General features: G+C 44.6%; 2 protein-coding genes across 4 annotated transcripts in view; one reads left to right on the top strand and one right to left on the bottom strand.

The window, feature by feature from the left end:
- The window catches only part of agbl4 (AGBL carboxypeptidase 4), a gene marked incomplete at its 5' end in the record, with an annotated part of 248,090 nt that extends 245,712 nt beyond the window's left edge, over positions 1-2,378 (bottom strand). The window contains 2 exons of the mRNA XM_084011088.1: positions 1,898-1,963; positions 2,288-2,378. Of these exons, the coding sequence (XP_083867214.1) occupies positions 1,898-1,963; positions 2,288-2,378 (157 nt within the window). The remainder of the gene's footprint in view (positions 1-1,897; positions 1,964-2,287) is intronic.
- A 766-nt stretch (positions 2,379-3,144) lies between these two features.
- The window catches only part of elavl4 (ELAV like neuron-specific RNA binding protein 4), a 72,568-nt gene continuing 61,375 nt past the window's right edge, over positions 3,145-14,337 (top strand). The window contains exons 1-2 of one of the 3 annotated variants that reach the window (XM_084011995.1): positions 3,153-3,305; positions 4,018-4,158. In XM_084011995.1, the coding sequence (XP_083868121.1) occupies positions 3,258-3,305; positions 4,018-4,158 (189 nt within the window). In that variant the 5' untranslated portion in view covers positions 3,153-3,257. Of the gene's footprint in view, positions 3,306-4,017; positions 4,159-14,337 lie in introns of all 3 variants that reach the window. The other 2 variants (XM_084011994.1, XM_084011996.1) reach the window with 2 other exon arrangements.

The following is a 14,337-nucleotide window of genomic DNA, read 5'->3' as shown; positions in this document are numbered from 1 at the left end:
GCGTCTTTGATGGTTTTCCTTTTCTTTTTAGGTTCCTTATCGTGTTTTGATGTGTCCTCCTTGAAAACGTGTTTGAAGGAGAAGAAAATAGCAACACTTTCAACAATAACCCCTCTACATTCTGCCCAAGTAAAACCCTGCACACATAATATGCGTGTTTTTTTCGTCATGATGTCTGCAAAGTGCAGGAATGACTTAATGAACACATCCATCACTGGAAAACAGGATAACATGAAAGAGAAGTACAATCCACATGGTGGACTCTCACATTTTAATTATCTCTCAGGAGAGTGTATTTTTATATGCTTATCAAAACATTTTTTGACCTGTGATGATTTCTGAACATATGAATGTGCTTCACATGTAGACATCCCTGTCATGGTTTAATGCCGAATGTAACTTTAAGAAGAAAAAAAACGGCTATTTTAAGCGTGGGTGGCAAGTGACTGGAGGACACATCGCAGCATCGCAATCCAGTCAGAAACCCCTTGGGGAAACGGGAGCTTTGGCACAGCAAAGGTATTTTTAAGCCTCGCTTTTCATTCTTTCAGAAAGATACGTTTTCTTCTAAACTGTGAAATGATCAAATAAGTCAGCGAGCGCTTGTAGCTCAGTACCATAACTGAAAGAAGGAAAAAAAACAATCTTGTTTATGTTTCCTGCCTGAAGCTTAGTGTGTGTGTGTGTGTGTGTGTGTGTGTGTTGGGGGAGTATATCTATGTTTTTTGTATTTGTACTCCAGCAAGTACAGGGAAATCCTTTTACTGCAGCCAGCTAAGGACTTGCACATAAAGTCCATCTTCAGTGAAGGAGGAAGTCATGCAAAAATCAAAACACAGGGCACAAGTGGCAGCGAGTTAGAGACTGTGGTTGTGAGAGGCAGGGTGGGTGGTGGTGGTGGTGGTGGTGGTGGGGGGTTGCAGAGACCAGCCGGCAGTACACAGAGAATCACTATGGTGACAGAAATCAGGAGGCTCAGGGGAGTGAGGCTTGGTCAGAGAGGCAAGGCTTGAGAGGCAGCTGACTGAGGAATCAGCCTCACTCTGGATGATTCAACTGACAGCTCCCCCCCAGGGCTCCGCCGGACCAGCCTTCCCGGGAGACTGCGGGGCATTACAGAACGGGGATGTGGCTATAGCAAGCCCTTTTCTGAGGGAGAGAAGAAAAAAAAACTGGAATCGAAAGCCAAGACGGCAAAACAGTGCCAAGACACAGTGATGCCGTCGATGACGCTTTCACATATCCTGTTTCTGATGAAAATGTAAAAAAGAAAAAAAATGTGCTAATTTAAAATATGTAAACAAGATTATATGCCGCATCCGCAAGTGTGAGTCTCTCGCCATATTTTGAATATGCTTTAAAACCTAACATTTTGCTAACACTTCCTCTGCATTGTTTGGACCCCACCTCTCATCCATTCATCATCACCCTGTCTTCTCTCTTTATCTGTCACTTCCTCTGTTTCTCCATCCCCCCCTCCCTCCCTCTCTGCTGCGCTGGACACTGTCCACCTAAACAGATGGTTCAGTGTCAATAGGCTGCTATTAACTGGCCACTCTCCCCACTCTGATCCAAGACAGCAAAAAGCACATTCAAAGCGCTGGGAATAAATCCTTTGCCATGCAGAGGGGAGCCGCGAGTGAGACGCCACTGAGATTAGCGAGGATGATGGCGATTCCAGTCACTCTGTCGGCACGATTTTCATAAAACATTTTTTGTCTTCCTTTATTTTCTCTTAGGCTTCAATTTTATTAGCATTTTGAGTTGTGTGTACTGATACAGTACACTGTGAGTCATTCCCTCAGGTGTTATCAACCAAAACCAGAAATGTAGTGAATCATCTTCTTGGCACAAATCTCTCTCATCTTTTTTTTTTTTTTTTTCTCCTCTTGTTTACTTGTTCCATAGTTGGGATCTCCTGCCATGCCTGTGACTAGCTGCTTCGTCATCTCTGTGCCACACCCTGCCGAGGAAAAGGACAACCACCTGACCTTGATGCTCACATCGGCCCAGCCCTCACTTTTTTCCTCTGCTGCCTTTTACTGAGAGGTACCATTCATTCCCACTCTCTTGAGGTCTCTCCGTAGTGTGCAGGTTTTATTACATTCCATTACTTTACATGCATCTGTCACACACAAAAAAAACACACCCCCGAGGAAGTGCTGAATTATTTCCTCCCTTAAAGTCGTTTACCACATTTGAATCCACAACCTGTGTTTTTTTTTTTTGTAAGAGCCACAATTAGATAGCAGGGCCCGAACGCCATTAGTCCTCACGCACCCCTAACCGATCCGCCGCCGCTCCCCCGCCTGCCAGTTTTGATGTGGTTCAGGGAACGAGAAGCGACCACAATACGAGTGCAAACGCTCCTTCACCATTTAGACCCGTGTTTTATCGACGCACGCAGGAAGAGGAGAAGAGAGGAAATTCTAAAAGATAGGAGTGGCACGGAGAGGAAGGGATGTGACGGCGATGTTGTCGCCGTTGCTAGAACAGTCTTCCCACCTTGTGGTAGCACAGTGAACTGTAGCTGCATCAATGCGTGAGCAATGGGAGGAGAGAGAGAGAGAGAGAGAGAGATCCAGAGAGATGGAGTGAGAGAGGGAGGGAGAGCAAAGGAGCGAGCCAGAGGGAGTGATACAGAGAGAGAGAGAGAGAGAGAGAGAGCAAAAGGGAGGGGAGTTTAAACTAAGTGCTATGTTTTGGGACAGGCTAATCTGCTAGCGAGCAGTGTGAGGATCGGAGCGTATTGTGTGAGCCAGTGTGCGGGGGACAGATAAGGGAGCCAGCCAGCCCGCCAGCCCGACCCACCAACCCACCGACTGCCTGACTGCCTGTTTTAATGTGCTGACTCTGGGGAGATTTTAAAAAAAAAGAGAGAGAGAGAGAGAGAGAGAAAAAACTGCATATTGACTCCTTAGACGTGTGTGGAGACCCTGGACACAAACGCCACCACTACAGCCAGCAGAGGTGCATCAACAGACAGTGGAGACAGAAAGAAACAGAGCACTGCAAAAAAAAAATCAAACAACTCCAAAATCAGAAAATTTAAGGTGGATTCTTTTTTTTTTTTTATTACCCTCTTTTTTCCAATTCATTTCCTTTTTTTTTTTTTTTCTTTCTTTTTTTTTTGTGTTCCCGGGACTGAATCCCAGCCGTAGAGAAGAAAAAAGGGGAGCAAAGAACTGAAGAGAATCTGAGAAAAAAAAAAAAAAAAAAAGGACAGAACGACAACAAAAAAAGCACCGAACCTGAACATGTTCGAAATAAGCCGAACACTCAACGCTGCTTTGTTGAGCAATGAGGTAAAGAGATTTGGATTTGCTTCTTTCTCCACACTTCACCTGTGTGTGTCTGCTGCCAACCATTCTGTCATGTGTGTGTTATCGTATGTCCGTGCTTGTCTAATTCTGTATGCTCATAGCCAGGAGACAGAGGGGATGATTGATAACGGCAGCTGTTTATTATATTTCCCCGGCACGATAGTCGGTACGGAGGGAGAAGAGAAAAAAAAAAGGGGGCTGTTACGCTTCTCACACTCATTCTGGCTTGTAATAATAAATGGCTAGCTACTTTATACCCCTCTACTGTAAGAAAACCAAGGTAGCTATCATACCCATCCAACATAGGCTTGCTTGTGATATTACCCACCTGGGGCTAAGATTGTACGTGTGCCTTCATGTGAATGTACAGTTTGCAAGCGTGTATGCCTGTATGTACGTGTGTGTGTGTGTGTGTGTGTGTGTGTTCACACATGCATTTGTGTGAGAGCAAAGTGTTCTGTAATCCCCCTCTACCTCCTCTTTCTTCATGTCCCCCCTCCCCCTCCCTCCCCACTCCCTCTTCTGTCCTTTACCATTCTCACCGTCCTTCCTACCTGCTGTTATCTGTTCTCCTTCCCTTCTCTCACACCCCCTCTCTCTTCTCTCTCTCTCTCTCTCTCTCTCCCTCTCTCTCTCTCTCTTTCCTCCCCTCTCCTCCTGTGTCTGTGAATGAGTGTGTGTGTTCTGTGAGCAGCATCTCAAGATGATGGCGAGGTACGGGCAGCTCTCGGGACTAGCAGCCAGTGGCGTGGGCTCCGTACCCGAGACGCACTCGCCGCTATTTCCCAGGGATCTCCTGTCATCGCCAGCCCAGATGGGCTACAGGTCACCCCTGGTAAGAGGATAGACAGACCAATATATCTCCATCTCTTTAATGAACACAGGCAAGCATAATACAGAGATAAGGAACAGGGTGGGGGGGAGAGAGTGGTCGTTAGCGCGCTTGTGTGTGTGTGAGAATTTGTGTGTGTGTGTGAGGAAAAGAGCAAAGGGGCAGTAAGAGAGCAAATCAATTGTGGGATTTTGCCTGTATCCCCAATGGAGTAGTATTAGTAAATATTTACATTGTTATGTTTGTTCAATTACGGACGCCTACTCTGTCTTTAGCCTCTGCCAGTCAGACTGTTATCAAGGGAATTTGGTGTGTGTGTATGCGTGTGTGTGTGTGTGGGTAATATATTTGACGTTTGTTGCGTTTAGTGAATTCTGTCAGCGTATGTGCAGTGTTTGCATTTGAATTATGTGAATTATATGTCATAGTAAATTGATGTGTGCTCCAGCAGTGCACGTTGAACTTTACGTGAAGAGGAAATATTTATTTTTATTCCCCCGACAGCATAATGAGTTGTACAGTTGTGTTAGCATTTGATGACAGCTATCAATACATTTAAATTGCGGTTAACATCTGTCAAGTCACATTAGCAGAGGAGGCAGGAGCGCCGTGGACATTTTTTTTTTAACATTACTGTGCCATTTACATAGAAGAGATTACTTCAAGAGGAAGGGAATGAGTGAGGAAAAAGGGGGCACGAGAAAACCCTGAGCGTTTAGGCAAAAGCGTTGTAAGAAAATCCCTGACTCGCCGCATTAAAGCGACATGAAGCTGTGGGTGTCTAATCCGCTGTGGGCTCTTCATTGGTTCGGCTCCCCTTCAAACTGGCTCAGATCCACACCCCAGAGCCTCCCGGAAGCCTTCATAACCCACTGTCATGCTGCTGACTGTACCCAGGGGTTTCCGTCAACTGTATGCAAATGCACGGCGAAGGATAAGCGGTGAAATACGTTCCGTTAGGAGTTGTGCTTCAAAAAACTGTTTTGCAGTTTGGAGTTCTTACACGAGTTCAAAGACGTCTGTTCAGTGTTTTGTTGTCATTACACAGCGCACGAAATGACTGCCCGCTTTTCCCCGACTCACAACAGTGTTATCTGCCGTTTGCATAAAGCGGCCGGACCGTGAATTATTTGTCGAGACCGGTGGAACTAATTAGCTGAATTTATTAAATAAATGTGATTGACATTTTAGCATATTTTGATGCATCTGGTGGGCACCGTGTTGGGAGGAATAATCAAATATGAGGTGATTGCGTAACGCAGTTGGAGGTAGGAACATGGAGACCAGTTGTAACTTACATTGGATTTAATGGAAGAGTAAAAAAAAAAGTACGGAGGAAATTAATTCGTGACTATGAGGCCGTCATCATGCGGAGTTACATTTATGGTCAAATGGCTTGTGTTGGGATTTTGCGCATTTGTCATCAATGTGTTGCTTGTGTTGAGGCAGGTTCTGTGTGTGTGTGTGTGTGTGTGGGCGAGTGAGTGGGTGTGTGTGTGTGTAAGCGCATATGCTTGTGCATGTGCTTGAAACTGTGTGTCTGTGTGCGTGCGCATGATTACCCTGGTTAAAAAAGACCATCGTTATAGTGATTAATGGTGCCTTCATTAAGCACAGCGAGATCATTTGCATACATTAGATAAATGTGCTGGAAGATTCTGGTGGCTTTGGTGTGTAAAAGCCTCAAAAGCAGCATCGCATTCTTTTATTTATTTATTTATTTTTTACCTCGATATCGAAACGGAAATGCATTTCCATCCCGGGCAGCACAACATTACTCTGATTATTAAAAAAATATGGTATATATTTCGCCGTGTTGTGTAATATTAGCATTAAAAGTTGAGCATGCTGCGGTGTATTTCCATTAAATGCACCGCTGCTTTAAACGAGCGCCTTGATAAATGAAGAAACGCCTAAATGCTCTCGTCCTCCAACATACTGTACGCCTGCAGCAAAGTTTACCATCACTTCCCCTGTCGAACGCCGTGCTCTGTAGATGTGTGTTAATACTGAACCCAGCAGAACCCGGGCGGAGGGATTCTGCATGCAATCAACGGAATTCAGGCCGATTGTTGGAAATGAGCATCCACACTATCAGTTACCACATTAGGAACGACCGTGACCGCGTCACCTTCCACAGAGCGGGATAGAACTAAAAAGAACATGTGAGCAAAGGCTGAATTGCAAATTAGTCCATATTTCAGTCACTGAGATCTAATTTTAAAAAGCCCGCATCTGAAAACCTGCAGTGCGCCGTGCTTCAGAGCTGAATGCTGTTAATTTGTCGAAAAGCTCTGCTGATTACCCACTGCAGGCAGCTGCCGTTCTCTATGTGACACTAGCTTTTTGTTTGACAACTCCAATTTTTTCCGTTTCAACATTTAAAAAAAAAAAAAAAAAAAAAAGGGAAAAGAAAAAAAAAAAGTCTTGCAATTCAAACGTGCCTGAAGAGGTTCATCATCGTCATCATCGCCACAACAACAAACAGGAGGAAGAAAAGAACTGAGCCGGCAAACGTGTGCAGCTACGGTGTATTAGCAGCCAGGAGATAGTTAGAGGTCATCTCTATTTCATAACAATGATTAGCTCCTTCCATCTGCCGCTCGCTGCACTTCCCTTCCCTTGATTGCTGTGTTCTCTATATCCAGGAAATTAGTTCATTTATGCTCCACAACCCTGCCGTCAGTGAGGCACAAACAGGTGCAGCAGACTGAGCGACGCCACAGAGGGGGGGAGGGGGGGGCGCTCACAGGGAGGAATACAGGGAGACGGAGATGTGTGCAAAAAACTAGCAGCATCGACAATAACAATAGTGCCACAAGTACACAAGTACAACGCTGCCTGATTAATGCAGGGGACGACGAAAACACAATGTGCTCGTTGTATTAGAAATTAGACATGAATCATGCAGGCAAGAAAATATAGAATTTATATAATTTGATCCCTTTTTTTTCGCCTCCTTTCTTAAGTGCACTCACAGCAGCACATCGTATGGAGGTTTGATGCACTGCTGTGTTCAGTCGAGCTTCTGTAGCTTCGGGTCGTCGAAATAGAGACATGCTATTCAGCCATGGCTTCCCTACAGCATAAATCAGACTGGAGCAGATTATGTGTCATACAATTTACATGCAACATCACATGAACACAGGCCACGCAGCTTTGTGTGTGTGTGTGTGTGTGTGTGTGTGTGTGTGTGTACGTCATGTCATGTTTGCACTCGGTACGAGCACATGTGGTGTGTCAGTTACGGGGGAACACAGAGAGACACTTCGAAGTGGGGGGGCTAGAGGGTTCCGATTTGTTGGAAGTGCTGCGTGTGTGTATACATGTGTGTGTGTGTGTGTGTGTGTGTGTGTGTGTGTGTGTTGGCCACCAGTACTGCAGGGAGGGCCTAGAGATCAGCAGCTGAGCCTGTGTCCCACTGGGAGCCATCACTGCAGAATGGAGCAGGTGTCTGCAGGCTCATGTACACACACACACACACACACACACACACACACACACACACACACACACTGTAAAGCTAACTGAACTGTCTCTCTTTCTCCCCGTCTGAGGTTTTTTTGTGCCCACCCCGCAGGGTGCCTTTCACTGTGTATTTCATTATGTATTACCATGTTTTTGATCATTACCTATTTTTCATCAACTCCGTAGATATGACATAAAAAAGGCTTGCGATGTGGATGCGATGCGTAAAAAGTCCCAACTACAGAATAGCACACCGCCGCGAATACGAGCGCCCACGCCCCGATCAAAGGTCACCCTTCGGTGTTCAGGTACTTTAACCTGGAAGTTATAACCTGTAATTTCACCTGCATAGTGACAGAGTCTGAGTAGGAATCTGTGTCTTGACATTCATGACTAAAGGGGTTGTCCCAACCCTTAAGATTAACATGAAGCACAAGGCAATAAAAACAGGCTGATTATTATCTGTTAAGTAATAAAAAAGATACAGCTTAATTTAAAAGTCTCCAGTCATTTATGTAATAAATCAACATCATATTTATGTGCTAGAAAATACAGAAGGGGGCCTCAAAAAAAAAGGAAAAATAGAAAACAACCATGAGAATCCCTAATTATAGCAGTTTATATAGTTGTGGATTATATATTCATAGTACTGGGGATTTACATCAAGTCAGTGTCTACATTTGTTCAGTTCAATAGGTTCAATAAACACAATAATCTCACTTCCTGCTGTGCATTTTTCTACTTTAACCCCCCCAAAATAAGAAATGTCCCAGGGCTGCTCTTTTGCCTGCTGGAGGAAAAGCATTTAATTTCAGAGACAAATTTGTTTCCTCTCGTGGACAATGTTTTCACATCCAGTTGCAGTTATTTCATTCGGCTTAAAAGGATAAACAGAGAGAGAGAATAGTGAAACAGACAAGGCTGGAGAGATAGCAGTATTGTGTTTTCCCCCCACATTTAGTGAGTTTCTTCACATTTTGTTATTTCGCACATTACCAATTATTATGGAAAACGGAAAAAGTGCCTCGACGACTGTTTGACAGCGGAGTCAAATTCGGAGGTCTTCGGCTAAATCTGATGTTGTTTCAGGTCGACGCGACGCAGCCTGAGGTGTGTATTGGATTGGGCAGATTTACTGAATTAGTTATAAAACAGACAGCGATATCAGAACGTGGCGCACATATGTCAGCCTTATGAACATTGACAAAAGAGGAATTAACCAGAGCAAGGCCTTTAGTGACCCGTCGGCATCCCTGATAATCTCATTCAGAAGGCTTCGGCTCTTACAATAGACACATTTCATGATGCAGACAAAATCTCCCAATGAAAGAATATTAAATTGTCTTTTTTATATATACATATATATGTATGATGGCCTTTGTAGACCCCAATTTGAGATATTATGGAACGTCTATTGTGGAGGTGAGGACTCGCTTTGTGGGCAGTGATGTGAGGAAACGTTGTGAGGAAAAAGCTGACAAAACGCTGCCGATAGTGAGTGATCGTCCGCATCTGGGATCCTGGCATGTTGATGAACAACGCTATTTTTTTTGTTTGTCGTCCCCTCAGAATTGATAGTTTCAAAGCCGATGCGTTTTTATCGATTCGCTAATTATCAGGGATGAGGCAAAGTATCTGCTGTCACCGTGAATAAATGATGCATGGCTTTGCTCGTGCATTAGCGGCGAGGAGGAGTTGCAGCAGCTCGCCGGGAGGTGTCCGGTGGCACACGCCCCTGCTTGTACAGCGTCGTGTGCAGAAAATATAGTAGCATCACATTGGGATTTTTTCAAACGATCAGCTGTTTGGGAAGGGCGAGCTGAATAGAAGATAGGATATAGGACATACATGAAAATACTGCACATCATTTTTGTCCAAGGGGAGGCTGCAAATGGTTCCAACAGCTTCATGATTATTATCCGCTGACCCTTTACTTCCTATAATAATGAATTTATTCTGAGAGCAGCATTCGGGTTTAAGTGGTTCACCGCAGTCTGCCTTGTTCTCCACATAAGCGGCTGTGTGAGCTAATTTACAGGAATACATTCATATTCTTTCAAGAAATATTGTCATCTACCTCTGTTTGTTTTGCCACATTAATCTGTCTTGGCTTAATTTCATAACATTATAAATAGTTAATTTACTCAGAGCATGATTTCTACCTTCTGAACACGTCTTGTTGTTTTCATAGTGGAAAATTATTTTCGAGAGTCATTGCCAACTAAATTCTCTCCCTTCAACCGGCTAAATATTTCAAGAACACAAAATAATTGAAACGTGTCTCTAAGCATGTAGGCATTTAAAACTGAAAGCCCGGTGGAGTTTTTTTCTTGTTTTTGCGTTTGCCCACTTGCTTTTCTTCAAGCATGAGAAAAGGGCGGCTGAGCATGAAGTGACATTTGGAGAGCTGGATTTGTGCAGCATGGGCATGTTTCGGCCCAGAGTACCGTAGGCCATCCCTGTGAAGGACTATGGATACGTGTCATTTCTAAAAGGTTATATTCCTTATCAAAAGCCGTGCAGCAGTGCAGCCGTTTACCCACATCAGATAGTGTGAGATTTTGGATGGAGGTTTTTAAAACATCATTATGGATGACAGGTGGTGTTCCAGTGATTCGCAGACTTCCACCCGAGGACTCGAGTAGCAAGAAAGCAGGACTCTGACTGCTGAGAAAATAAATAATAAAAGATGATAAAAAAAATGTAAAAAAAAAGGTCCGGAAGTGAGCAGCAGTCTAAAGATTCTCAAGTGGGGAGCTTTGCCCGTGTGTGTGTGTGTGTGTGTGTGTGTGTGTGTGTGTGTGTGTGTGTGTGTGTGTGTGTGTGTGTGTGTGTGTGTGTGTGTGTGTGTGTGTGCGTGTGTGAGTAGGGGGGGGCTGTGATTAAAGCCTCCACCAGATGGACCACAGCAGTCGCCCGGAGAGCATGGATGTACCCCGACCGGGATCAAACGCAAAACGGGCTGCCGCTCCCCCCCCCCTCCCCAAAAGCCACCACTGACCCACCACGCTGCAGCTTCACATCACACATATAGAATCATCCAGACTAGAAGACGAAAAACAACACAAAACACAACGCGTTCTGTTCTCCGAGTCGTCATACCCGTCAACAAAACTCAAATAAATATAGCGATGGCACGGCGTTGGCCACACATCACCGATAATAAATGGCAAGACTAAACTTCGCGATCAGCGTGAGAGCTGCCGGCCTGCTGAAGTTGAATGTCACCCGTCACCCCCAAGCTGCGGACCACTCTGTTGTCCAAATGGACACTAATCCACCAGAGTCCTGTTGAGAATACACTGGCGGTGCCAGAACACATGCCAGACTCAACAGCCAATGCATAGCTAAGCCTCTCTGGGCACCTCCACAAACCTTCTCTCATTTGTGTTAGGCTACAGCCTCAAAGACCCACCATGATCTCTTCCCTGGGAAAAAAAAAGAAAAAATATGAATTCTTCATTTCTATGTGAAAAGAGCAGTTATCTGAGCATTGTATTCTGAATTAAATCTACAAAAGAGCAGACTTTACATAGCGATTGAACACCCCTCCCCTCCGCAGATAGAGACGCAGCATTCAGCCCGAGCTTTTCCAACTGTCACATCTCTGCAGTCGGCAAAGCTTCAGCCATACCAAACAGCTTTGAGTTAAAGTGGAAGAAAGTGGCTGTGACAAATGCAGCACAGCCTTGTTCCGGGATCAGCATGAAGAATTCATTTCTGATCTGAGGAGCTTCTACCAGGGAGAGTGACACAGGCAGGGGTTAAGCCGACTGCGTATCATGCCCACTGACACGGAGGGGAGAGGATGTAGGAGGAAGGCTTCAACCAGATTAGTTACATTTCACCAAAATACTTGGATTTAATGTAGTGTATATTAAGTAACAAGTGCCATTTGGGGGATCCACTTCTCCGTAATTGCCTCCGTGAATTTTCTACAAGCCAAGAGAGAGATTTTCTAAAAGCAAAATTTTAAAAAATGTTCCCCCCGAATCAACACCAGTAACAATAAGCACACAGCATCGAGGTGTAACTGTAATTAACATTATCATGATCTCAAGCGGGAAGTCTTAATGAGCAAATCATTTGAATTCAGGATTTTGTGATGTGAGCGTTTTTCACCATGACTACATGTGCAGACTTTTCACTACAACTCCAAAGGGCTCAGTCTAAGTCAGGTCAGGATGTGATTTGAAGTGGAAATGTGAGAGATGTGCTTCATGTCTTTGTTTGTAACATTGTAGGTGATGGTGTGCGCTCGCTAAATGCCTCCGAGGGCGCCGCGTTGGCAAAGTATTTGCCTCGGTGGATTGGGATTTTCTTTCACTTCACGCAGACCTTTTTCCTTCTCGCCTGGACCCATTTAGCATTTCGGTGACGGGCCGTGAACTTCACTGTCCTCTCCCCGGATAATTTAACGTCATTTTTTGGCTCTTCGTGGTTCAACCAAGGTGGCTTTTTTTTTGGGTAATTCTGCTCCTCCGGCTTAAGGACGTCAGTTTCCTCGTTGGAGGATGTTTTGTGGCAGAGCTGGTCCCCGACTGCTCCCCTCTTATTACTGAATAGTCAGAGCACTACAGCACTGAGCGCTTTGCTTTTGAGGAGAAAGAAAAGAGGTGATTCGATTGAACTTGCAATAGGGATGCAGGTGCACTGAGTGACCATGAAGTAAAATAAATCAGTATCCATACCGCCATCTATTCACGAACATGAAGCCCTGACAAAAGTCTGTTGTCGGAACGCCTCGTGTTAATAGCCGTCTACTGTCTGGCGTTCAGTTTGTTGCTGGGCAGGGGAGACGGGGCAAGTCGAAGGCTGCGATTTTCATTTGTTGATTGTTACCGGCAGAAGGTGGACACCTGCCAGAAAAGAGGCTATCATCAGTCTGAGTAGCACAGCAAGATGCTACTACTGCCAGAACTTCAATAGAATGACTAAATCTATCCTTCAAGGGCAAATCAAAAAAAGAGCCTAAGTAAGCAGCAGCATACTGAGCAGCGTGTTCTGGGCTATTAAATGTATTAGGAGGTTTTACTGCGGAGACTGCTGCGATATTTTGAATTGAAATCAATCGGCCCTGATAAGCATTGCATTGTTCTCCGTGGCTCTATTAAAACACCGTTTCCATCATCAGTTACGGTGTTGTTGCCGTACAGCGTAACGGGGGGAGATAATTCAATTTCAGATTGCCTTTTTCTGTCTTCTGTTGCATTAATTTCTTCCAGCGGTAACGAAGATTAGGTTGGTTTCAAAACGAAAAGGTTTTTTTCTTCCCCTTCTCTTGTTGACAATCAAGGTATTTTCTTCCAGCACTTAGAGGTAACACCTCGGCTGGCGTCTTCGCTTCTCCTCCTTTAAATAGAAACTCTTATTATGCAGAGTGAAACACGAGACAGGTGTTGAAACACCGCGTCTGACAGTTAACAGGACTCAAACCGAGAGCACCCACAATTATCGCCGTCTGAACGCTGCATATTCAGACCTGCTATTCATCGGATTCGCCCGCCTGCTCTTTCACACTCGTTATCAGGATGCTACCGGAGCAGATTAACTGTGCGTGTACAGTACGGTGTTTTTCAGGGTGTGGCAGGGATGAGTTTGTTTAAGGGGAACCAGAATGAGGAAGGGAGGAGGAGGAGGGACCAGCCTGCATTAATCCATTTAGGTCTGTGACTGGGAGGGGTTTGAGGTGGAGAAGCAGGGCAGAGCGGAGGGCACACAGAGTTCATGACAATAAGCCTCCTCCCTGCTTTCCGAATTAGCAGGCTGGAAGCACAGGCTCAAGCACGCTTGTGGGGGTCCGGCCCTTTAAGCGCCGGTTCCACGGCATGTATTTCCAGCTCGCCGGCATTATTTGACCTATGAGCGATTCCCGAGTAATTCTGCATTCAATAAGAACGCCTTTCTTGCTTTGGGCGTGTCTGTGATGTCAACAGACAAACATGCTCTTACATGTGATGGAGTATAGAATACGAGGCAGACCATTTGTGGAAGGTAGGAGGTGGATGGGTCAAACAAACACAGGACTTGCCACCAGGAGACCAGCGTTGGAGACTGATGTTCTAATGCAAACGTTTTACTGGATGATAGTGACGCGGTGGAGGGACCCCCCTATATCATATAAAGTTGTGCTGCTTATTAAACCGGGCCAATAATAATAATGTGTAGTGCAGCCCATAGGGCCATGTAAAAAGGTAATTATGTATGTGTAGAATGCCAAGCCATTAAAATAATAATTGTTGACAGATTCATGTATTTATGGAACATAATGTGATTCTATATTGGCATTTCTTCATCATAATTTCCCCTTAACACAACAATAAGCATTTATATTTGCTTATTATATGTATTATTAATGTGTTTTTTTGGACATTTTCAATTTTGGAAGAAAAAAAGTTTGCGATCAAATAATTTTGCAGACCCCCTGCAGTAACTCTGCAGAACCCCTAGGGGTCCCGGACCCCTATGTTGAAGATCTCTGTTCTAATGTGTTGTTTTTTTGTTTGTTTCCTTACATAATTTGCTTTTAAATATTTCTCCTAAAGCTAACGAAGAGACTTTATTGCCTAAACATAACTGCAGCCGTCATACGTTAAACATATCCATAAAATAACACGTGAAAAAGCCTAAAATGCACAATGACGACACGTGGAAATGGCGTACGTGGCGAAAATATCGTTCTATTTCTTTACACCTCAGGTTCGTATGCCTGTA

This window comes from Eutrigla gurnardus (assembly GCF_963514095.1).
Source record: "Eutrigla gurnardus genome assembly, chromosome: 6".
Classification (NCBI taxonomy): Eukaryota; Metazoa; Chordata; class Actinopteri; order Perciformes; family Triglidae; genus Eutrigla; species Eutrigla gurnardus.
This window is presented reverse-complemented; position numbering and strand designations above follow the sequence as displayed.